General features: G+C 37.2%; 2 protein-coding genes across 2 annotated transcripts in view; both read right to left on the reverse strand.

The window, feature by feature from the left end:
• The window catches only part of igf2r (insulin-like growth factor 2 receptor), a 62,329-nt gene extending 47,838 nt beyond the window's left edge, over positions 1 to 14,491 (reverse strand). Inside the window, exons 1-6 of the mRNA XM_079832075.1 lie at positions 14,223 to 14,491; positions 13,625 to 13,764; positions 3,268 to 3,386; positions 1,702 to 1,800; positions 525 to 657; positions 195 to 306 (exon numbers count right to left, since the gene is read on the reverse strand). Of these exons, the coding sequence (XP_079688201.1) occupies positions 195 to 306; positions 525 to 657; positions 1,702 to 1,800; positions 3,268 to 3,386; positions 13,625 to 13,764; positions 14,223 to 14,344 (725 nt within the window). The 5' untranslated portion in view covers positions 14,345 to 14,491. The remainder of the gene's footprint in view (positions 1 to 194; positions 307 to 524; positions 658 to 1,701; positions 1,801 to 3,267; positions 3,387 to 13,624; positions 13,765 to 14,222) is intronic.
• Positions 14,492 to 18,993: 4,502 nt separating this feature from the next.
• On the reverse strand, positions 18,994 to 24,715 carry tdrd15 (tudor domain containing 15; the record flags this gene model as incomplete). The annotated part of the gene is made up of 2 exons (XM_079832187.1): positions 18,994 to 24,658; positions 24,705 to 24,715. The coding sequence occupies 2 exons, from the start codon at positions 24,713 to 24,715 to the stop codon at positions 18,994 to 18,996; spliced, it is 5,676 nt and encodes a 1,891-aa protein (XP_079688313.1).
• Positions 24,716 to 25,897: the final 1,182 nt, after the last annotated feature.

Below are 25,897 nucleotides of genomic sequence, written 5' to 3' on the forward strand. Positions count from 1 at the left end.
CTGTTTTCAACACTGATAATAAATCTTGAGCAGCTAATCAGCATATTAGAATTATTTCTAAAGGATCATTGTCACTGAAGACTGGTAATGATGCTGAAAATTCAGCTGACATCAAATATATATATATACGTTTTTAAAACAGCAGTGTAAAGGCATCACCTTAATATCAAATTAGCTAATAAATGATTCCATACTTGTCATTGGAGACCAGCTCAAGCTGGCGACCAGGCTGACCCATGTCGAAGGAATCTTTGCCAGAGACGAGACAGGCGGCAGATCCCTTGGGACAGATGCTTCCAGCAAGGTCTGGACAGACAGACATAATTCAAGTTATCTGCATTGCACTTTTAGATGATTTGGTTGTTTAAATAAGAACCTGTTCAGACGCTTTGCCGATTGTTTGGTTTAAAACAGCTATATAATCTAAATGTTTGTTGACCAAACTCTTGAGAAGTGCACGCCCCACACTGTGTCCCAACACTGCTATGGATAAATATAATAAAAAGATTTTTATAGAAACTCACTTAGACTTCTGCATATATTAATGTAGAAATCACTTTCATCATCTGGGTCATCAACCAGGTAGCCGTCCGACAGTTTTATCAGTGGGTTGAGGTCATGCTTCTTTCCATCCGAGTCAAAGACATAGCAGGGGACCTTTAAAAATGTATTGAGTGGTGGAAAAAAAAATGGACAACTTTACTACGAGAAAGTTTCAAATCACTGCCATTTCCTCTGTTTGTTGTAGTATAAATAATATATAGGCAGAATATCTAAAAATATTAGAAAAGAAGGGTTTTGGATTAGCATAATAATAGAATTTGTTTTCCCCCAAATTCATAAATATTCTATTTCAATATGTAAATACACTGTCCGGACAAAAAAAGTTGCCGTTTGGAATTAAATTGGCAAATGCATAAGAGTCTATGGTTGGATCATTACTGCAGAGATTATTATGTTACTAGCATGTTATATGTTTGGCAACAGTTGTTCTGACCCTAATTGATGGAGTGTGTAGCTTTTCATTTCTTAAACAACCATGTAGGAAGACACATCATGGTCATATTCCAGGATGAGAATGTCAAGATTCATAAGGCTCAGATTGTGAAAGAATGTTTGGGAGGGAGCACAAAGAATCATTTTCACATATGAATTGGCACCTCTCAGTCCAGATCTTAAATTCATTGACAGTATTTGGGATGTGCTGGAGGAGACTTTACAGAGTGCTGGACTCTTGCATTATCAATACAAGATCTTGACCAAAAACTGATGCACCTCTTAATGAAAATAAATGTTTTGATGTTATTTCCATCAAGGGGTGCATCAATTTTTGGTCAAGACATTCAATGAATTTAAGGTCTGAACTCAGAGATGCCAATTGCTGGGCAGTGTATTTATATATTTATATACAAACAGTTTATTTATATACAAACTGTGCTAAGCAATTAAATTACCTTGTATGTGCTTTTCACAAGTTGAAAACGTACATGTTCTTCATCATTCTTTATGCAGACTATGCATAATTCAGGTTTATTTAGAAGATTGAAAAATGATTTTTTTCATGCATGATCTGTTTAATTAACCCTTTTCTCAGCGAGAACAAATGAAACAGCCAAACACACACACTCACACACATCTAAACATTCACACCTCCCCCTCACACTCATGCTTCAACTGAAATGTCTCATCAACTTTACTCACCTCCTTATGTGGTGTAAATTTATCACGTTTGCAGGCGACATACGTCCTCCATTCAAAGTAATGCACACACTCAGAGAGGGTGACAAACTCAGGTGTGCCCTTTGAAGAAAAACATTCATAGTGTGACATTTTTTGAAAATGTAATGTAATTCAGCAAGCAATGTGAAAAGAAAGGTTTGCATCAGGGTTATTGTTAAATAAAACTAAAACTATTAAAAACATTTCTGCTAATTGAAATAAAAATAAAAATATATTATAATATATACACAAACACACACACACATACATATATACACACATACACACAAACAACACAAACACAGCACAAATTTATATTTATATATAGTTGATTAGCTGGTTTATTAGTTGGAAAACAGACAAAAACAATTGAATGGTGCCTTGGCAATAAACTAAAATAAGTTTCTGGAAATAAATAAAAACTAAAAAAACAAATAAATTAAACCTAAATAGCAATATTTAATATAACATGATTTACATGAATTAACATGAAAACTAAATATATAAAAATTAAAACTCAAAAATAGTAATAAACTTATAATAAAACTAAAATAACACTGGTTTACATAAAATACATTTATTGTCTATTATAATAGTTTTAAATTATACAAAAAAAATGTTAAGCTAAAATTAATACCTATCTAATTTAGCATTACAACTGCTTAAATGTTTTCTTTCAAAGAGAAACTGCATTAAAACAAAATATGCATTAAAGGAACACTCCACTTTTTTGGGACTTTAGCTTATTCACTGTATCCCCCAGAGTTAGATAAGTACATACATACCATTCTCATCTCTGTACATCCCATAACTCTGTCTGACGCACCCACCGTTAGCCTAGCGTAGCACAAAGACTTGAGGTATATGGCTCCAGATAGCCTACAGCTCAATAAGTGACAAAATAACACCAACATTTTTCTATTTACATGTTGTGATGTGTATAGTCACAGCGTGTACAAATAACAAGGTTACTTGAGACACAGCCATATTATAAACGTATACACACTGGGGGCTATATTCTAAGAAGGCGCAGCACTGCTCTACTTCTGCGGAGGGATTTGCTCGCAGGACCGGAGAAGCCCAGCGGTTACTTCTGTCAACAAAACCAACGTGACTAGGAAGATAGTAGCGAACGTGACAGAGTTATGGGATGTACGGAGATGAGAATGGTATGTATGGACTTATCTAACTCTGGGGGATACAGTGAATAAACTAAAGTCCCAAAAAAGTGAAGTTTTCCTTTAAGAAAAAAATCTATATTTAAGGGCATATTTTACCACAAACAAGCAATAAATAAATAAATAAATAACGTCTAGTGACAGTAATAACAGGCCAAACTAATCAAGATATTCAAGTATCCATCAAAACCAAATTTGAGTAACTTCAGCCACACCTACTTTCACTTTCACTTTATTATATCAAGTTTTCCATCTATGTCATTTCTTCCTGTGTAGCAAGAAGGTGGAAGGAAACAAACAGCTTTGCAAATGCCACAGTGTGTCCACAGACATCTCTGACTAACAGCGCATGCTGCGCAGAAAGGCTCACCATTGTTTTGCCGCATTGAAAGGTGATGCTGCTCTGAAAGTTGCTGCTCATGTCGTTGCATTTCTTCGAGCTGCTGAAATCAAGCACAGCAGGCGAGTCCTTCCGCAAGGAGAGCTCACCTATGGAGACAAAAAACAAAACATGTTTGACAGCAGAAGTGTGTCTGCACAGCAATAAGACCTTAAAGCTTTTGTGATACTGAATTTTTTTCTCAGCAAGCTGGTAAAATTATACAATTATTAAAATAACTGCGAAGGTTATTGCTGTAAATTAACACACTCTACATGCAGTTAGACTTTGGTATAAAGTCTAAAATAATAAAATCAAAGTAATTTGTCAATGCACAGTTGTGTCAAGCACAGGAGTTACACAAAACTGCTCGTTCAAACTCAAGTCAACTAAAGTTTATCAGCACAAACAAATCAGAAAATGTCTCTATGCCACGGTGCCACCCAACAAGATAAAAAATATAACAGCATGTGATCTGGAGAGGTTGGCCAAACGTCTAGCAGTTCACAACCCATGGGAACAAAAAGCATGAGAAGATAACCTAATAAATGCAACAGCATAACAGACGGCTCCATAAACATGTTGAATAGAGATGGACAAACTACTGTATGGCTGACATTTTAGCCCACTTGAGAACATTTAACATGCCATGTGTGGAGAAAGCAAACAAACACTAGCGTACTGTCTACTGCACAGTATTTACTGCATACTATTTTTTGTTTTAAAAGAACACTTTTTTTGAAAATAGGCTCATTTTCCAACTCCCCTAGAGTTAAACAGTTGAGTTTTACCATTTTCGAATCCATTCAGCCGATCTCCGGGTCTGGTGGTAGCACTTTTAGCATAGCTTAGTAAAGATCATTGAATCTGATTAGACCGTTAGCATCTCTCTCAAAAAAAAAATGACCAAAGAGTTTCGATATTTTTCCTATTTAAAACTTGACTCTTCTGTAGTTACATCGTGTACTAAGACCGACGGAAAATTAAAAGTTGCAATTTTCTAGGCCGATATGGCTAGGAACTATACTCTCATTCCTGCGTAATAATAGAGGAACTTTGCCGCCGTACCCCGGGTGCAGCGGTGCTATGATATAAGGCAGCGCCTGAAAATAGGCGAACTTCCGTCAACCTAACCAACATGACAACCTGCTTGCACAGGCAGCGTTGCTAACATATCGGCCTAGAAAATCATGACTTTTAATTTAGTACTTAGTACACGATGTAACTACAGAAGAGTCAAGTTTTAAATAGGAAAAATATCGAAAGTCTTTAGTCATTTTTGAGTGAGATGCTAACGGTCTAATCAGATTCAATGATTTATGCTAAGCTATGCTAAAAGTGCTACCGCCAGAACCAGAGATTGGCTGAATGGATTCGAAAACGGTAAAACTCAACTGTTTAACTCTAGGGGAGTTGGAAAATGAGCCTATTTTAAAAAAAAGTGAAGTGTTCCTTTAAAATAGTGGGCATCATACAATAATAAATGCTTAACAAGACAGTAGTGCACTTAGGGGTGTAACGATATATCGTTTCACGATAAAATGTGACGATATGTATCGTTGATGGAAACGAGATTATTCGTGATATAGAGTTATTTTATCCAAGGCTCAACTTGCTGTAGTAGGCCTATTTATAAGGTATAATTCACCCAAACACACATTTACAAATGTACCACAAATGTAAATTCTGTCATCATGTACTCACCATCATGTCGTTTTTCGTTTAACTTCCAAACACAAATGAAGATATTCTTTATGAAACCTAGCTGGGGGCTTTCTGTCCCTCCATTTAAAGTCCATTCCTCTCAAACTTAAAAGATCCAAAAAATGTCATAAAGGCATCGTAAAAATAACTAATCGAGTGGTCTAATCCAAATCCAAGTCTTCTGAAGAGACACAAATGATGGCTTATGATGAACAGATTTACAACGGCGCGCATTCTGTAGTAAACACGGACGTTCAAAAGATTGTGTGACGCGTGAAAACAATGAGTGAGTAAATGCAGAATTAAAACTCTTGGATGAGCTGAACATTTAAAGTTTGAGAGTGGTCATTTTGACACGCTTTTTTGCGTTTAGAACTGTGACGGATAGCATTGATCATCTGAAGTGCACGCGCTGCCCGAACGGCACTCTTCAAAGTGAGAGCGCAAACATTATTTAAAGCGGCACTCCTTAGTGAAAGTGCAAACATCATTTAGATCACCAGATCACATTTCATTTTAATAGTATGATTATTCAAAGAATTTTAGATGGCGGGACATAGCGAGCACCGGGAGAGAATGCTGCCTGCATTGAAAGCGCGAGTAATGCGTGAGGGGAAAAAATGAAAGTTTACAGAGTTTCAGTGACATTATTACATTAAACGACTATATATAATGTTGAATATAATGTATAATGGGGGAATATTTGTGGGTCCAGATAATAATACACTAATAATAATAATATAATTATTTTAATAATAATAAAAAAGTAAAAATAAAAAAAAACCCTCTTCTTTATTATATATCGGGATACATATTTCGTGAGTTCAGTATCGCGATTTATATTGAATCGTGACAGGATTGTATCGTTACACCCCTAAGTGCACTACATTGTCCTTACATGACCTCATTATGTTGTTTTATATTTAATTCAGCATTTTCCACTTCAGTTATTTCGTTAAAATTAGAAATGTTAAAATATTTCACAAGAATAATCCAAATGAGTGTAAAATGGAAATTGAAGAATCCAAATTGTCACCAGAAATGCAAGGTCACGTCGAACGCATTGCATTATGGCATACAATGCTCATGCAATGTGCTCTGCTTATGCATTTCACATGGCAACTGTTACTGTATAATATCATCCAGATCCAGGCATTAAAAAAAATGCTTATTGGACACAGTATACACACACTGCATTAATAAGTATTGTACATAAAAAGTAGTAGCCTATGTTATTATGTTTTTTATACAACGGCTCGGTTCAGGATGCAACATCCTAAAACTTTAAGCTTAGAAATATTACTGTTACAAATCGTGCAGCCCTAAATGAGAAGGATGGTTTAGGCTATGAAACAAAGACCTCTTACATGTCAAGAAAGCAAGGCAAATGATTTCTCATGTCACGATGACCTCTTTAAATTTTAGGATGAGTGTCCCTCACACAAGGATGATCATATTTGGAAGTCTGTGGTAACTAAAAGACTCATACTTCAGACCTTTAAAGGGATAGTTCACCCAAAAAATTAAATAATGTCATCATTTACTTCATTCATCTTCAAAACACAAATGTTTTCATTTCTGTCCCTCCATTGACAGCTGCGCAACTACCAATTTGATGCTTCAAAAAGTTCAAAAAAAAGATTGTAAAATGAACAGATTGAATTTAGGCTTTTATCCAAATATAAACATTCATCAGCTCAAGCATGTCCGCTTGATGTGCGAGAACCAAAGAGGTTCATTCTTGTGTTACGCAGCATTTTGAGCTTCTGCAAGTTGTTTGTTTTTGCATGTCAAGCAGGTTCACTTCTGTTTATGTTAGCTGATTAATGTTTAAATGTGAATAAATAAAAGCCTAAATTAAATTTGTTCATCATATAAAGTGACCGTGTCTCTTCAAAAAATTGGATTAAACCGCTCAATTGATATGGATTCGTTTTATGGCCTCTTTATGAACTTTTTGAAAAGTCAAATTGGTAGTTGTGTAGCTGTTCATGGAAAGACAGAAATCTCTCAGATTTCATTCAAATATCTTCATTTTTGTTCAGAAGATGATCGAACATCTTACAGGTTTGGAATGACATGAGGGTGAGTAATCATTGACAATGAAAGTTCAATTATGCGTGAACTATCCCTTTAACATGTCACAAAAATAGCTCATGTGATAGGACTAGCGCTTCATGATTTACAATACGTAGCGGAGCCTGACATTATTAATTACTGCCATTTAAATACTGTCACTTACTTACAAAACAGGCATTCTCCTAGTGCACCTGCTACTAGATAACTTTGACCTACTTACTGTAAAACATAAATATACGACTGCAGCAACACGAGATAAAGAATACCAAGATATGCCACCGGGCAGCATACATGCTTAAATGAATGCTAACGCTTTCAGATGCATTGGCACTATTGTGTAAACCACACATTAAACGGCCGGAAGGCCCCATGACAGATGCAAACCAACCACCAAAGTGTGACACAGAGTACCAGTACAACTATAATCAGCACAGCATGAAATACTACATAAATAGACATCACACAACGGTCTTTCTATGCTTTTCTAACTGAGGTACAAAATAAACAACTTATGTACTTTATATATAACATGACTGAAAGAAAATATAATGAATATATGGCACCGATTCAATCAGCATGATAAACATGTTATTTTGTCATATGGTCACATGGTATGTGATGCAATATCTATGGTGTTTGTTCTGACAACAGTTTAAATGGATTCCTTCATTTAAATATTGGGCTAACAGACTCAGACTCAGATCGCTTTTGGTCAGGGTAAACATTTGATAGGTTGTTGTCATATGGAGGTCAGCTGACTAGTTGGATAAGGCCAAACAAACAAGTGCTCTGTCTGTGCTCTGTCATGCAGCTCTCGCACAGTTATATGACATGCACTATCAGCCCTGGTTTATAAGGATGTAATATAATGCAAAGACAGAAAATGAGAACTATTTAGCGCACTTCCTTTAAAGCGTTTAATGTTTAACATGAATATCTAGACTAAGCAAAAAAAAAAAACTGTCTTTGAGTGTTTGAGGTGACTTGAAACAATAGGAAATGGTATCAATCACATGACCAACATGATTAAAAGGGTGAATCTTGAGAGAAAACATGTTAAGGTCACATGTTAGAAAACAAAAGGGGAAAAAATGAAAATATATACACTACCATTTAAAAGTTAGCATTCATACTCATTTTTAAGTAGTTAATACTTTTCTTTCTCAAGGATGCATTCAATTGTGATGCAAAAGTGTCAGTAAAAATCTATTTCAATGAAATGCTGTTCTTTTAAACTGTCTATTCATCAAAGAAAGTAAAAATAAAATTCAGTTTCCGTAACAATATTAAGCAGTACAACTGTTTTCAACGTTGATAATAAGAAACGTTTGTTGAGCAGCAAATCAGCATATTAGAATGATTTCTGAAGGATCATGTGACACTGAAGACTGGAGGAATGATACCGTATATTCAAGCTACACTGTGTAACTTTTTTAGTCTATTCTTAGCTAAAAACACTTAGTTCTTTCAAAAATATATGTGCTCATTAATGTATATTTACTTCTTTCAAGTAATAAAGTATTCTCGTAAGTTTATAATATGCCATTGAAAATACATTAGGTAATGGGATCTAACGGTGGTCGCCATGTTGCCCCTCCATCTTGAAAGTACATTAGCCAAAGAGGGACATACCCGTAAATTCAAGCTTCGCTTTTCGCGTTTTAACCGGTTTTAATACTCGATGGCACTGTACAAAATTCTCTGCCTCGCGCATGTGCGCGTCAACTTGTTCAGACTTGTCTGGTGCATGTGCAGAGAGTTTTCATCTCAGCAGCTCCAGTAACAGAGTTATAAGGAGTTTTCCTGGCTTGTTTATTCCTCAAAAGTCTGTTTTTCCTTGTGTGGTATTTCTGTGCGTTAATAACTCCGTAAGTAATAATAGTTATTGTCATTGTAGATGTGTTTCAGAGTGTGTCATCGCGTAATTCAGTTGATGTCACCTCAGAAGTATTTTTGTGTCAACATACAATAGCGTAATGCTCACCTATTTGAATAATCATTCAGTTATTTTGTTATCAACAATGTTTATTCGTTTATAGAAAATATTTGCTTGTAATGTATGTTGATGGAAATATGTATCAGGTCTGATCGGCATATTAACAATTGTTATACAGAGCGCACTGCAGTGCTAACGTTAAAGCGGCGCACACACTTTTGTAACCAGACACCGCTTGTTAGCAGCGGCAGCTCCGCTCCTTTTAATGCAGCTGCATTTAGCGCCTATATATGGTAAGCTCTGGTTTACGGTTACATTATACAAATGTATAAGTATAGTTATACAGTTCTTAACTGTGTATGTATATTTACCATCCTTATTTGTTCTCTCACTGAAACCACATTTATGTACATATCCACGCAAACCTGTTTATGCCTTGCAATTGGATGACTGAATAAACATTACTAGCATCAAAGTTCACTCTGGATTAGCTGCAGTTCTTTCTAGCCGAATAATTAGGCCAGTTGAGTTCCAACCATCCCACTGGGCACAGAATATCCCACAGGCACCGTGTCGAATGTGGACGAGGTCGAACTGGAAGCCATGTTAATCTTGGACTAAATCGGCCACCGTAGGAGTTGAAACGAAATCGGAATTGAGAGGAACAGAAACTAAAGTTCACTGGATGGTCATATACCTTTTCACCACTAGATGGGGGAAAATATCACACAGTGTAGCTTTAAGCTTTACATCACAGGAATAAATTGCATTTGAACATTTATCCAAATGGTTGTTTTAAAGGAACACGCAGACTTTCTGGGACTTTAGCTTATTCACCGTATCCCCCAGAGTTAGATAAGTCCATACATACCATTCTCATCTCCGTGCCCACCGCTAGCCTAGCTTAGCACAAAGACTGGAGGTAAACGTCTCCAGCTAGCCTACAGCTCAATAAGTGACAAAATAACGCCAACATTTTCCTATTTACATGTTGTGATGTGTATAGTTACATCGTGTACTAAGACCGGCGGAAAATGAAAAGTTGCGATTTTCTATACCGATATGGCTAGGAACTAAACTCTCATTCCTGCGTAATGATCAAGGAACTTTGAGCTGTACCATGAGTGCAGCGGCGCAGTGATATTATGCAGCACCTGAAAATAGTCCCCAGCATGCTCTCTGTGCAAGCAGATTGTCACGCTGTGTAGCGGACACTGTCTGAATGATGGCCAGACTTTACTGATGTTTATTGAAACCGTTTGATCTCGAAAAAATCACTGTAAGAGCTAGTGCTGGGCGGTATACCGGTTCATACCGAATACCGGTATTTATTTATTTTATTATATGAATTTTGATTATACCGCTATACCGGTATATGTCGCTTAAACAACGTTCGGAACGCGGCGCAGTGCGTCATTGTTTGAGAGGGGACGCATTTCATTGATGCACTGTAGTAAGGAGCAGTCAGAGCACAGTTGAGATCGCATTAACAGCACAGCCAATCGCTGAATCCTATACTCTCATTCATTATTCCTCATGTTATCACTTTATTTGAAGGAGTGAATGAAAACGTGCGTGAAGTCGGACAACCGTTGTGTGTACATCGGCTTTACACTCGTTATTGTGGTGCAACGGGATAGAATGAGTGCACTCAATAACGTCCACTAGGGTTTCAGACATCACTAAAATGCGCTGCCCCCTCCAAATAATGCTATATTTGAGGTTATGTGGGGCGATTTCGGATTCAGCCCTTGATTATAGTGTAGAATTCGAATTACACGCGGCGCGCGCGCAAGAGAGAGCGGTTTCTGCGCGGAGCGTCGCTATGGGATTAACAACGCTCACCACATGGATCATATAGCACTGATATAGACCAGAGCGAGCGCGTTTAAATTTTTATGGACATATTTCATAAACTCTAGTGCTCTAGACATGAACCAGAAGCGTGTGTGCGCGCATATTTCATCACGTCTTATTAAAATGAAATGTATGCACTGATTACACTGATACAACCGTATGTCTGATCACGAGCGCGCTGACACGATGGATTATTCTGCTACACAAAAGACAATGATGTAAATAAATAAATAAACTGACAATTCAAAGAAGAATGGCCAAAAAAGTAACTTTATTCTTTCTGTGTTAAACTGATGTGTGTCATTCGTTCAGAGAGTGCTCTAAATGTATTGCAAATATCCGCGTTTCTCCTCGTTTTGGCAGTTTGTTGTTATATAGGGTTAGATTTTTAAAATGCTTAAGGTGCCCTCAACTCAACTTTTAATATTCAGGTGTCTGTAAGTATGACTCTGAGTGTGTTGCAGGTCTGTGTTTTATTGGTTGTTGTCTCTCCATAGCATCATTTTGTGGGGCTTTGTAAACCTGTATTAACTCTAGAGTGGAATTTTTCTACAATATTCACTCGTCATGACAGTAAAACAGGGTATTCTAGTCAATCTCCTGCAGTATTTCCTCTTAATCAGTAGAAAATGTGATTAACACCCAGTCATGCATAGGGGAAAAAATATCGTCATATACCGTGAAACCGATATCATTTAGAAAAATACAGTGATATACATTTTTGGTCATACCGCCCAGCACTAGTAAGAGCTGAACAAATAAAGCAAAGAAGTGCGCATTAATGCCTCAAACACAAACTCTCTCTCTTCATAGCATTATCATTAACATACAGCGAAATACTCATTACAAATGACAGTAAACAAGCACATACACACCTGCTTTTTCGGGGGGTGCTTAACAAACTGAAAACTTTAAGTCTGCCTACCACTCCGATGAACCGCGAGCTCTCACTATCTTTCCGTAGACTACAACATCCGTCAAAATAAAAGTCCCTACTTATTAAAAGACAGATAATGCAGACCTTAAACCTAATTAAACACACAGAAATGTCAAAAATGTACACAAAAAAACAAATTATAAGATAATTCAAAAATGAAGTCTGTTACACGTTGGTTATGTTGATGGAAGTTAGCCTATTTTCCGGCGCTGTGTAATATCATTGCGCCGCTGCACTCATGGTACGGCAGTAAAATTCCTTGATCATTACGCAGGAATGATAGTAAAGTTCCTAATCATATCGGTCTAGAAAATCACAACTTTTAATTTTCCGTCGGACTTAGTACACAATGTAACTATACACATCACAACATGTAAATAGGAAAATGTTGGTGTTATTTTGTCACTTATTGAGTAGTAGGCTAGCTGGAGCCATATACCTCCAGTCTTTGTGCTAAGCTAGGCTAGCGGTGGGTGCGTCAGACAGAGTTATGGGATGTACACGGAGATGAGAATGGTGTGTATGGACTTATCTAACTATGGGGATACGGTGAACAAGCTAAAGTCCCAAAAAGTCAGCGTGTTCCTTTAAATTATAAAATATATTTAACAATATTACTGTTTTACTGTATTTTTGATTAAATAAATGCAGCCTTGATGAGCAAAGTTTTCTTTCGAAAATATTCTAAAATCTCACCCAATCTTTTGTATGATAGTGTATAAGTAAATATATATTGCATAGAGAAAATACTAATAAAATTGGAAAACAGATGAAGTATGAGAATTGGGAAAATCTGAGAACCATGTTCTCATACAGGTCTTGGATCAGTGCTACTCTCACAGATGGTGTCATATCTATCTTAATTACTCCTAAATCAAACAATCATTCAATTGTATTATCGGCATACACTACAGTAGAACTGGTAATCATTATCTCATGCCAGTAAACAGAATATTCGGGTCATTGACAAATAAAGTACTCATGTAATGCATATTTTTGAGTCATGATCAATGTGTTTCAGTTGTTAAATAACATTTCAAAGTGTTTAAATTCATTTTTTGACTTTTTATGCCAGGCGGTACAACCAAATAGTTATGTATACTGTAGTTGTACCACCTGACATGGAAAGTGTACCAACCTACCCATACTTAAAACAAGCAGTTTTTCCCAGTATTCCCACAAGGATCAGTTGGGCTCCTCTGGATGATGCATTATTATGTTTACTGTTATTACCTTATCAATTGATAATAAAAGAGCCATGTTCGCAGTGGTGCCACCCTGACATTTAAGGATATACACATTTCTGGACAAAAGTTTTTCAAGTATCTCAACAGCTTTAAAACTACTGATATTTATAAAATGTGTTTATATGAAAGGCTTCCAACCTAAAATGACACCATAGTATTTAGTTTATCATTTATTATTATTAAGACATCATTGTTCTCATTGCATTTGTACGGACAGTTGCACCACCTGACATTTTGGGGGTTTAAGATAATAAAACATTAAATAATATGTATTATTTAAACGTACTAAAAATGAATTCAAATTAAATAGGTTTTATTGAATAATGTGATATAGGTCATGAATGTATCTAATTATTTTAAAAGGAAATAATGCACTTGGACACAAAAATATGCACATCATGTTATTGACCCATTCACAATAGAAAAACACTTGGACCTGATCAAAATGATTCAACGCATGCTATACTTCTCAAAAAGCGTAAATCACGTGTACAATAAAAAGTGTTCTTATGGATTATTTTATGAACATTGCTGTTTCAGTTTGGCTGTGCATTGTGTAGTATTGGCACATTGATACATTGCACTTACCCACTGACTGGTGCTGGCCACTCGTAAGGTTGTGGGCACAGACTGCAATTCCATTTCCACATTCTGTGTCCGGAGACGAATCACAGATCTTCAAAGCATAGCTCACATTGCTGTCCAGGTCAATGGCCTCCCATTTGTAACTACACACACACACACACACACACACACACACACACACACACACACACACACACACACACACACACACACACACACACACACACACACACACACACACACACACACACACACACACACACACACCTTAAATTTCAAGTCATGTGCAAGATCAGAATTTATTTCAGTTGCATGACATCATCCGTACATAAAACAAGCTGAATGTCTAAATGAATGCATTTCTTTGTCTCAGGTGAGACAAAGTGTCTGTTATGGTTTAGAGATTAGGTGCTTTGATGCAACCAGGCTAAAGAAGGGCCATACCTATCACCCTTACTGTATAAAAGCAGTGATCAGCAGTAAACTATATCATATTTAAACGCATGAATTTCTTTCTTAACAAGTGTTTATATGTTATTCATCAGGGTTTGCAAGCAATGATCAGCATTAAGAGTGTTTGTTTATTTATTAAGGACCTCACCTGCACAGATCCTGGTACCATGATGGTCTGTCATCCGACCCCACTGCTGATGAGACACACTGAAGCAGTATGAAACTAGAAATAACACTAGCAACGATTCCGCTAACACGAATACGACCCATATTTACGCAAAGAAATAAATTAGTACGCGCAGTCCGACATGATACAGCAGTCCTTTCTGATTACTGATCATTACCCGTGTACAGGAACCACTCATAGTCACATGACGGCACGACATGTGGTACAGGTCACGTGGTTCGCTCCGCTCCAATGAGTAGAATGACAGCAAAGTGGAAAAGATTGTCCAAAATGGGCGTGGTTTAGCGGCCCAGATATTTTAAAAAATCCCTTTACTGTTTTTTTTTTTAGTTATGTAAGAAATTATTTACAATTAGATGGTCATTTTCGAAAATTAAAAACTGTCACACTATGAAGTCGATTTTTTTTCTGTAATAATGTCCGGCTGCATGTCAGCTTACCAAATAAATAATTTAGTGCTGAGGAAAATTGTTTCGTGATTAATCCAAAATAAAAGTTTGTGTTTACATAATATATGTGTGTGTACTGTGTATAATTATATATATATATATATATATATATATATATATATATATATATATATATATATATATATATATATATATATATATATATATATATATATATATATATATATATATATATATATATATATATATATAAATACACACACATGCATGTATATATTTAAGAAAAATATGCTATATTTTTATTAAAAAATGATATTTATAAGATAAATAATATATACAGTATATACATGCAAATATCTATTAAATGTATACATGCATGTGTGTGTATTTGTATATACATAATAATTACGCACAGTAAGCACACAAACTTTTATTTTGGATGCGATTAATCACAATTCATTTTCCCCCATCACTAATCGGTTTGTGTCTTTTCTTTCTTTCTTTCTTTCTTTCTTTCTTTCTTTCTTTCTTTCTTTCTTTCTTTCTTTCTTTCTTTCTTTTTTTTACAGTCTATGGATTGTGTTGATAGAAATGTTTAGATATCTTACTTAAATATCTTGCTGGAAAATATATCCATTGAATTGTAGAAAACCACTGCCTAAAACAAAACAAAATGATTGTAAATTATAGGCCAAATCGCCGCTGAAGTCATCTTCTGTCACACAGACACACACACACACACACACACACACACACACACACACACACACACACACACACACACACACACACACACACACACACACACACACACACACACACACACACACACACACAGTAGTGTTTTCATCTTTTATGGGGACTTTCCATAGGCGTAATGGTTTTTATACCGTACATACCGTATATTCTATCCCCCTACACTGCCCCTGCCCCTAAACCTAACCCTCACAGGAGACATTCTGCAATTTTACATTTTCAAAAAACATCACTTAGTCTGATTTATAAGATGTTTTCCTCATGGGGACCTAAAAATGTCCCCACAAGGATGAGGATTTCGGATATTGCTATCTTTGTGGGGACATTTTGTCCCCATAACGTGATGATTACCAGTCCACACACACACACACACACACACACACACACACACACACACACACACACACACACACACACACACACACACACACACACACACACACACACACACACACACACACACACACACACAACGTAATGAAAACAGTGCTACTCAATGGATTATTTGGCTGTTTGTATTACGTGTTCCTTCTTCAAATAAAAAAATACATTAAAAATAATAATAATGATTTGGCAGCCTGTTTGAGCCGCCATGCGCCCCCTCGAGGACGATTTTTTGTTAGAAACAGTATGAAAAATTTAAAACGTGCCGTCCAATCATTACCAATGAGTCATCGTTACAAAAATTGCGAGTACGCCTTGTTAAGCTAATTAAGTTACACTATATTTCACAGAGAACAAAACATTAATGAACTCAGTGATATGTATATGTAGTTAAAATCCTCATATGGATTAACTAACTGCAATGGCTACAATGGTGTGTAGGCTGTAAGCAACCGGTTGCTACCAATCACCTCCATATTTTCTATGGTAGCTATGGTTTATTGAATATTCTATGGTAGCAACCCAGTAATGACAGTCAGGAGGGCGATTGGTCAAATGTCGAAAATGTCAAGAAAATGTTAAGAACGGCGCTTTCTGATTGGTTGCAAATGTTATAGTGCTTCGACGCGATTGGCTGTGGAGTTCAAAATTGTTCAACATCTGCCCCAAATTGCGCAGTCTCCTCTGGAAGCGTAGGTTCGAATCCCACTTCTGACAACAAACTTTTTTCACTTGTGTTCAAACTGAACTGTCTGGAAATATTACATATTCACACAATATATATATATAAAAACAACCACAATGTGTTAAACAGCTTAATTAAACTGAGATAAAAAATGTAAATTCCTTTAGCCATCACAGCAGTCAATAAACTGATTAGCCTATTTCATTAGTTACACAACACATTATAGATACATAAGACTTGCCAAAAAGCTGGAAATTCTCTCTTTACTTCTAAAACTATATTCTTTCATAAAAAAAAGTATTATTATTATTATCATATATATAAAATAACCAGTTTGTGTAAATCATTAAAACCTAAAACGATTTTATTGTTATCGGTTTCCGAAATCGTCATTACAATGCTGCTCAATGGAGGATTTGAGTCACCATGCGCCCCTTCGTGGACGATCATTTTATCACATGAAACACTTAGTGATGTGTGCCACCTAATATTTGGGTCATCGTTATATAAATGTATGTCCTCCTTAGTTAATTACACTATATTCATTAACTAAATATTAATTGTCAGTAGTGTGTATATTCAGTAAAACGAATAATTATTTACAATGTAAAACAACAGTCAGGATGGCCGAGCGGTCTAAGGCGCTGCGTTCAGGTCGCAGTCTCCCCTGGAGGCGTGGGTTCGAATCCCACTTCTGACAACAAACTTTTTCCTCAGTTATTTCACAACACCTCAACATTATCTTTTTATTTGTGTTAAAACAGAACTGGAAAAATGATATCTTCACAGAAAAAATGTGTTAAACAGCAAAATCAAACTGAGGTCAAAAGTCAATCCTTTTAATAAAAAAAAAAAAATGCTGTTCAGATTGTAAACATCATAGCAGTCAATAAACTGATGGTGTATTTCATCAGTCACATGTCCATTTATACATTCAAAAGACCTGCCAAAAAACTGCAAATTCACTCCTTAGTTCTAAAACTAGATTCTTTAAATCAAAACTTATGCAAAATATAGTTGCATGGTTAAAATGTTATTTTAAGATCTTACTATGACTAATGTTTTAACAATACAACCTCATAAAGCAAAATGCTCTATTTCTACCAAACACAATTATGGAACATAACTAGGAAGTCAAAAAAAAAGAAGAAGAAAAAAAAAAATCCAGCCATTCCAAAGCTGGATTATTCTTTGAATGCAATGCAGAGCGTGACCCGCCAGCTTCTCGGTTCTGAAATAAACGGATGGGAAAATAAAATGTATCTACATATTAAACATACAGAGAACTAATTTCTTTCTTTTTTTAATACTTACTAAGCATGCGCCTTCTCACATCAGTGCACCTAAGAAATTGAAGAGAAAAAAAACAATTAAGTCATAGGTCATTTATAGGTCTTTATAAAACACTACCAGTTAAACGTTTGGACCGTGAATTTCCTCAAATTTCTTCCTGAATATTTTTAATCCATATGACCACAAAAATCTAAAGAGATTTATTTTACCAACAATGACCAGTAGGTGGCACTATCACCAAACTTTACAGGTATGCTTAGATCAATATGCCACTGTTTATGACCATACACTGCAGAACTACAACCCTAATTTTTTTTTTTGTATAATCAGCAGTCAACTTAGTTGACCATGTCAACCGCATAGTCAACATCACTGCACTGTAATTCAGTAACTGTTGCACAAAATAACCTTGGCGAGTATTGGTCTGAAAATCATGCAAGCCAAACTTTTCAGCTAACAGTGTTTTACAACATCAGCACAGCAACTCAATTTACAAGACTCCATCAATTATAAGTATGGAGGATTACCATATTTTTTTTTTTTTTTAAATGGTCAATACCTTGGAGAACAGGATGGCTATATATATATAAAATCTAACCTAACCTAACCCTAACTAAAATTATTTGAAATAATCAATTAATAAAAAAGAACAGTACCTGTCAAACGTTTAGAAACATGTAATGTTTTCTAAAGAAGGGTCTTATGTTCATCAAGGCTGCATTTTTTTAATTCAATATTGTAAAATATTATTACAAATTAAAATCTGTTTGAAAACCTTTTCAAATGTAATTTATTCCTGTGATGTCAAAGCTGAATTTTCAATCATTACTCCAATGTTCAGTGTCACATGATCCTATAGAAATTTCTTCACTGTCACTTTTGAGCAATTTAATGAATATTAATGTTTAAATCTGACCACAAATGTTTAAATGGTATCATTGTTTCCACCAAAATGTTAAGCAGCAAAAACATTTTTGAGCAGCAAATCATCTTATTAGAATTATTTCAGAAGGATCATGTGACACTGAAGACTGGAGTAATGATGCTGAAATAACACTGTAACCAACCAAAAGTTACCTTGAATATTTAACCCCCAATTAAGAACAAGTAGGTGTGTCCAAATATTTGACTGGTAGTGTAATGTAGACCATAAAAACAGAAAAGACTAATGCAATAAATCAAAGTAGGTTTTTTAAAATCATTCTCACTCACATTGTTTGATACCTGGAGGTGGACTAAGCATTGTCCTCTCCACAGGTCCCACATGATCACCACTGCTGTTCAAAGGGTATGAAGCGTCTTTCTCCACAACAGAATCTTGAGATGACTTTTGATCAAACATGGACTCATTTGAGAAGACCTGCTGAGAACTTTTGGCTTTGCTTGTGTGCTCCGTGATCAGGGATAAAACATTCACGATGCTGGAGATGTCTTCTTGTTTCGACTCTCTATTGGGTCCTTGCTTTTGCTGAAACCTGATTCCAAGCATTTGGTCGATATACATGGCATGATCAGCATCTACCAACTCTTTTGCGAGATTTTCCTTTTCTGTAATAATGTCAACCTCCCATTGCGTCTCAAAAACAGGCTGTCTGAAACGGATCTGTAGGTTCCCACGACACATACAGTCCTGGAAGTAAACGATGGCATCATCAGACCAGTCCTGGCCTTTGGGTTTCACTCCCCTCAGTAAACAATGATAGGTGACTTTAGGTAATCTACCGAGCTCCTCTGGGAGTTTTTTTAGCTGGCAGACATCCCGTCGGGAAAGAACTGAATACTGCCCATAGTCAACCAAGTTTATGAGCACAGAAGTGGAATCACACTGCACAATCTCGGCCCTGCACCATTTGTTCTTCTCCGCCGATTTCACCAAACAGCTCGCACCAGGAACAAAATCAACCTCTGGTAAAGGCACCAACACGTCGGGAAGGTTCTCAAGAATGGCAGAGACGGTATCTACAATCAAAAGCAGGTCCTCAAGAATGACGTAAAATTCAGACGGGGTTGTGACTGCTGCTGCAAATCCTTTATATTCAAAGTTCATTTGGACAGGGGCCTGGAGTAGGGTCTGTGGTCGATCCAAACTGATCTTTGAAGAGGTGTCTGGGAAGGGAGGATGGTCATCAACAACAAGCAACTCGTCAGGACTTTCCACTGCCTCAATATCTTTCACATCCTGCAGAACAATGCTAACAGGTGACTCAGAAGTTTCATGATCATTTGCAGTACATGTAGAAACATTTTCTTGCAGTGCAACGCTAGCAGGTGACTTAGAGGTCTCATGATCATTTGTATTAAATGTAGAAACATTTTCCTGCAACTTTCTTGAAGTTTTAGTCACTGAAATGCTTGTGTCACATGGTAGTTTGGCAACAACGGCCTTAGGCATCACAATTTTTGGCTTCTTCTTGTACTTTCTATTCCAAAAGACATATGTCGGGTAGTAAACAGCCGTTTTCTTTATTGTCTTTGTTGTAACGGTCTTGTTTCCGAGTTCATATTTGCGTTGTTGTGTGTTTGACTTTGTCTTTTGCTGGAAGGTTCTATCTTCTGCATGATTCTTTTTGAGTTCACATTTGCGTTGTTGTGTGTATGACTCAGTCTTTTGCTGGAAGGTTGTAACTGATTTATTCTTGTGGACGTGAGAACCGGTTTGGGTTTCACTCAGGGACCCTTCTGGCAATTTGTCTTGACTGGTCAACACTACATCTTTGCTCTGATCATCATCATCATACTTTGAGTTCCCATGCATGTGGCCATCCTCAATCTTAATGCTCACTTCCCATGAATTTTCAAGCTTTCGAATGAATTCTACCATTAAAGGCTTACCAACTGCTTCCTTGATAAAAGAGTCATCGTTCTCAAAAGAGTAAGGATTTGCAAGTGTGCACGGAGTGCTCAATCTGGGCTGAGACAAAAAAGTATTGGTTAGCATGTGAACATTCTTTCTGTCGACAGTTGCAGGATTGCCATAGTCAATAAACTCAACTGCTAAGTGGCCACAGTTTGAAACGTTGGTGACAACAGCTCTGTACAAAGCCAAGTCTTCTTCATACTCAGTGGCAACAAGGTCTCCAACTTTTACTTTAGTTGCCACATTTTTCATGTTATCCTTGAAGACAGTGCCGTTTAGTTCTTCAGCCATTTGAAGGATGCTTGGTTCATCATCTTCCATCTGGATAAAGAAGCTACTAACAGAATTGCTATGAGAGATGAAGCCCACGCCTGTAGAACCTGGTTTCATTTTGACAGCAGGAAGATCACAAAGTTTTGGCAAGCTCTCATGCGATGGCAGTACTTTAAGAGAACATGTAGTGTCCTGACGTTCCTCTTTTATTGCTGCTTTATGTTGCGTTTCGGGAGATTTTGAAGTTTGCTTACCAGCCTGTTTGTTTTTACCACATCCCCTCTCTTTGGAGTTCACTTTACTGTTTAAAATGCAGACATCCACTTCTTTCTGGGAATCTAAAGCAGGTTTGCTGACAGCCAGATTACGTTCTGCCACACTGCAAGTTGCCATGAGCTCTCTGACTTTTTCATTGATGTGCACATTTCCATCATAAAGATCACAAACAAAATGTCCATTGTTGTCCCTTGACATAAACTTGGCCTGGAAGGATTTGTTGAGGATATCAGTCTCAAGCCACGTGTTGACATCTGGCAAATGTTCCCCCTCTGGAACATTCGAAAGGCTGCATCTCAGAGCCTGCATTGGGGTCGTCAACAAATCAACCGCCGTTTTGGGAATTGGCATAACATTTGTTTTCTCAGAAATTTGCTGATCGCCATAATCAACAAAGAACACACTCACATGCTGACGGGATTGGACAGGGTGTGTCAGAGCCCTGTACCAATTGCAGTCAGAGAAATATTTGGCCAGGCAAACATTACCGCTGCAGTTGTCTAATGTCGTAGTCAAGAGCTGACTTTCTTCAGCAACTCTCTCCATCAGCGTATCAAGGATCTCTGTATTCCTGTCGAGCTGAACATAGATTTCCCAAGGACTGCAAACATTAGTAACATGCACCAGTTCTTCGCTTCCAGAACTCAAGTTGAAAGATGAGTAAATGAAGGAGCATGGGTACAATGATGAAATGAGCTGCTTTGGAGTTTGCATTTCCACCGCAACACCGTTCTCTACAAGATACGTGGTAGCCTGCTGAAGAGCTGTATGAATGGTGACCACATTAAGGAGACCTTTTCCTTCCTCATAAAGCTGGGAATGAACTCTGCATATACTAGGCGAACCCTCTGAGACAAAATCCCTGAACAAACTGCATGCTTCTGAACTCCAAGAACTTCCTCCAACAGGTTCAATCAAGTTCAAACTACATCTAAATGCTTGTTCATGAAGTTCCAAGAACTGTGGTGCAAGAGCTTGGATGTTTTGCATCCTTTCCTGGATAAATATGCCAAAGTCGACCAGGATCAAGGAGAGTTCATTGCTATTTTTTCCTAATATGCATGCTCTACGCCATTGGTTATCCTGTGGACACTTTACAGCACAACATCCAGCTGTCATTTCAAACGCAACTGTGTGCGTTTGGTAAAATGCCTGCATCTCTTCCATCAATTTGTCCAGATCAACTTTTGTGCTCTCGTTTTTGCACCAAAAATCAGATGGAGAATTTATATGCGAGCAAAAGACACTAACTTCAGATCCTGGCTTGAAAGGCATCGGTTTGAAAGTCTCAGCAGAAACAACCTTCAGCTTTGGTGTCTCATTGGGACTGCGTCTTTCAAGGTCATTCGGTTCACACTCTGGTTTCAACTGATTTGGATCGGGCCTATAAGAGGTGACTTTGCAAAAGGTCACCAAACAAGGGTCCTTTTTATTTTTTTTCTTGCTCAGAGCATTTCCTTTGTCTTTAAATGGCTTCACCACTTTAACAGATGCAGGGTTGTATCTCCAATCCAGGGCCATTTTTGCTGTTGTCATGATGTTTGCAATGCTACTGCAAGTTTCAGCACCTCTCTCAAAAAGATCAACAACATATTTGCCATTTTTTCTGTGAATGACATGAACCACCAAGGTTTTGTTTGATGTAACTTGCCTGAAGAAGTCGGAGGCTGTGGTTGTCCAGATGTCCTCAAACGGAGCCACATGCGCTAAAGCACATTTGAGTGCAAATTCAGGTAGAATGGCAAACTTGGGGGGGAGCTTCTTAATTAAAATGCTTGGCACTTTTTCAGTGTTTCCAAAGTCAATGAAAAACACCTCAGCTCCATTTTCCAAAGTATCTACTACAATGGCCCTGTAGTAATGCATGTCTTTTTCGTACATTGCACAACAAAGTGCACCAGGCATTGGGTCTTCAAAAACCTCCTCCTTCAACTGTAGTTTGCTGAAGTGATCGGCCATTTCTTTCGTCATGTTTTCAAAATTAGGATTTTGTTCTTTGGTCCTCATCCAGAAATGTTTTGGACACTGGACATGCACCACATAGCCCTCAAATAATGAACCATCAGGCATCGCTCGACTAGAAACTGAATCAGAAGTCTGGGCCGCTTTCGTCTCTGTAGCAGTCATCTTTGAAAGGATATTGTGGGGAAAGCTGGACTTGCAGTCAAAACCTTCACTTCCAATGAGTTTAACCTTGGCTTGCTCCTCTGAGTGTTTCTCAGCAGTGCTCAATGTGACCAAGTAGAAGTTCTGATCTTTGCAAAAGTCATCGATTGCAACATCCAAAGGTTTCCCCAGCAACCCAGTCTTCAGAGCCCCTAGTTGTTGGTTTTTAATGGTCTCATCTGGTTCTACCAAGCACGAAAGTGAACATGGGAATGCCATGATCGGTGTGGAGATGAATTCTGAGGGAAGCTGATGGATGTTTTTAACTTTCACTGATTCAGAATAGCCACTGTCGACAAACACAACTTGGACCTGGGAGTTAAGGGGGAGACATTGAACAAAACCTCTGTGCCATTTTTCATCTTTCCCCTTGATGGCACAGAGCAAGCCAAGATTTTCAAGTGGTTTATTGCTTGGGTAACCACTGCCTGATTCACATGCAAGTGCTAATTTGTCTGACATTTTTTGCAGGTCCTTCCCCATGGATGACAGTCGGCAGTAAAACAATCCAGGATTCACGGCTGCGGCTACAACAACTCTTACTTTTTGACCAACTTTCAGCTTTGGGCCATTAAGTGACAAAATTTCTTCAAAGCCCAGCAATCCTGAGGATTTGAGACAACATTCTTGCCCTATTTGCTTTTCAATCAAAAGATCTGGGACGGATTCATGGTTTTGTAGAACTGGTTCCCCAATAAGAATCTCAACCAGTAGCAGAAATGTACTAGTGTCCACATATCTCCCAAGCCTCATTTTTAACAAGTCACTATTAATGTCCGGAACTTCAAGAATGAGGACATGGTACGGCAGACGGGCGTGGATGTATCCTTTGATCTGGCTGCCTATCAAGGAAGAGAAATAATTCTCTGTCAAACGGTCCCATCGGTTCTGGACCGGCAGTATATTGGCAAAGAAGCCGCAGACAATCTTTGGTGGGAGCATTAGGAGTGTGTCAGATATAGAGGACAAATGGTTGGGCCCAACAATCAACACATCTCCATGGTCTATCAAAAACATGTGGAATAAATTGTTCTGTATGTTTTGGACTCTTCCTCTGTACCAGCGACCAGACACGGCATCTTCTACCAGGCAAACTTCTCCAACTTGAACAGAAACATTCGATTTCACAGCATTTTGAATTTCAACTTGAAGAATGTTGTAGTCCAGTTCACAGATGGTCATATATTGGCCCTGAAAGTGTATCAGGGTCTCCTCAGGACTGCAGTCAATGTGACTCAGCTTCAGCTCCACAGGCCACAAAACACATGGAGCAGGGAGCTTTGATTCCTCTTTTGCCCTAAAATACAAATAAATAAATAAAAATGGTTACAAATAATGGTTACGAAACTCTCATCTACCGTCAGCATTCAGTAAATATGCATTTTATATCATTTAAAGCTGCAGTCCGTAAGTTTTGCCTCTTTGTCGCCATCTCTGTTTGAAACCTGCAATTGCAGTTATTTGCGGAATTATCATCTTTACGTAGGTTGTGCATCGGCACGGCTCCTCAGCGCAGATGAATCTAATGTTTTGAGGAGTATGTGTGGCTGTCAGTCACCGCACTGGTGTGGATACTGTACTTCGGAATCACAGATTCTACGTCTTAGGAGATACGACCAAAATAAGAAATCTCACTGGAAAAATGTAATCTGAACACATAACATGTCTGCCACTTTTGTTCTGACCAACTGAGGAAAAAAAAGCATTACAATAAATCACGCAACCAACGGTGATTGAATCAAAATGATATGTTTAATTATTCCAGCTGCTGTGAGAAAAGACTATAAATGATCCGCCACCTGCATCCTCACATGCGATAGCCTACTAGCTGGACTCCTTCTTTATATATACTTATGTGATGTATATGACACAAAGACATGCTTGAATTTCCTGAGAAAAGCTACCAGTACCACTCAAATTATAACACATTATTGCAAGCTTACTATTGTGAATCTGGCTACAGTAAGGAGATAGTTTAAAACACTAGCTTGTAATGTACTTGCTCTCAAATTGATTTTGGATAATTTTTAACCAAAAAAAAAAAGTTATGGACTGCAGCTTTAAACAAGTCTTTAAATATCTAATAAACATTTCATTTCACAATTCTTGCAGACAGTCGAATTCAGCTCTGAGATCTTCTGAAGTGTGCATTTGTAGATAAAGTGTAGAGTTGTGGTACTCAACCTTTTTGCAGACTTGATTAAAAGAAATTAAATTAATGTTTTATGGCTTAATTTTATTGCCAGAAAAATTCATTTCTAGGGGGAAAAAAACATTTCACAGAAATGAAATGTTTTTTTAAAATAAAGTAAAAAAAAAAAAAAGAATTCAATTATAGATGCTTTTTGATTATTCAAATTTACTTAAACCATTACAATGGAATCCAAAAAACTTAAAGCATAGAATTTAGCACAAAAAAACGAATTTGAGAATAAATTTAATAAGATGCATTTCATACGGCCCTAAACATGTAATTTTTGTTCAACTTTTAATAAACTATTGCTAAATGGATTTAAATTTCATGATTTCAATTAAT

Source organism: Gobio gobio (genome assembly GCF_949357685.1).
Source record: "Gobio gobio genome assembly, chromosome: 12".
Taxonomy (NCBI): Eukaryota; Metazoa; Chordata; class Actinopteri; order Cypriniformes; family Gobionidae; genus Gobio; species Gobio gobio.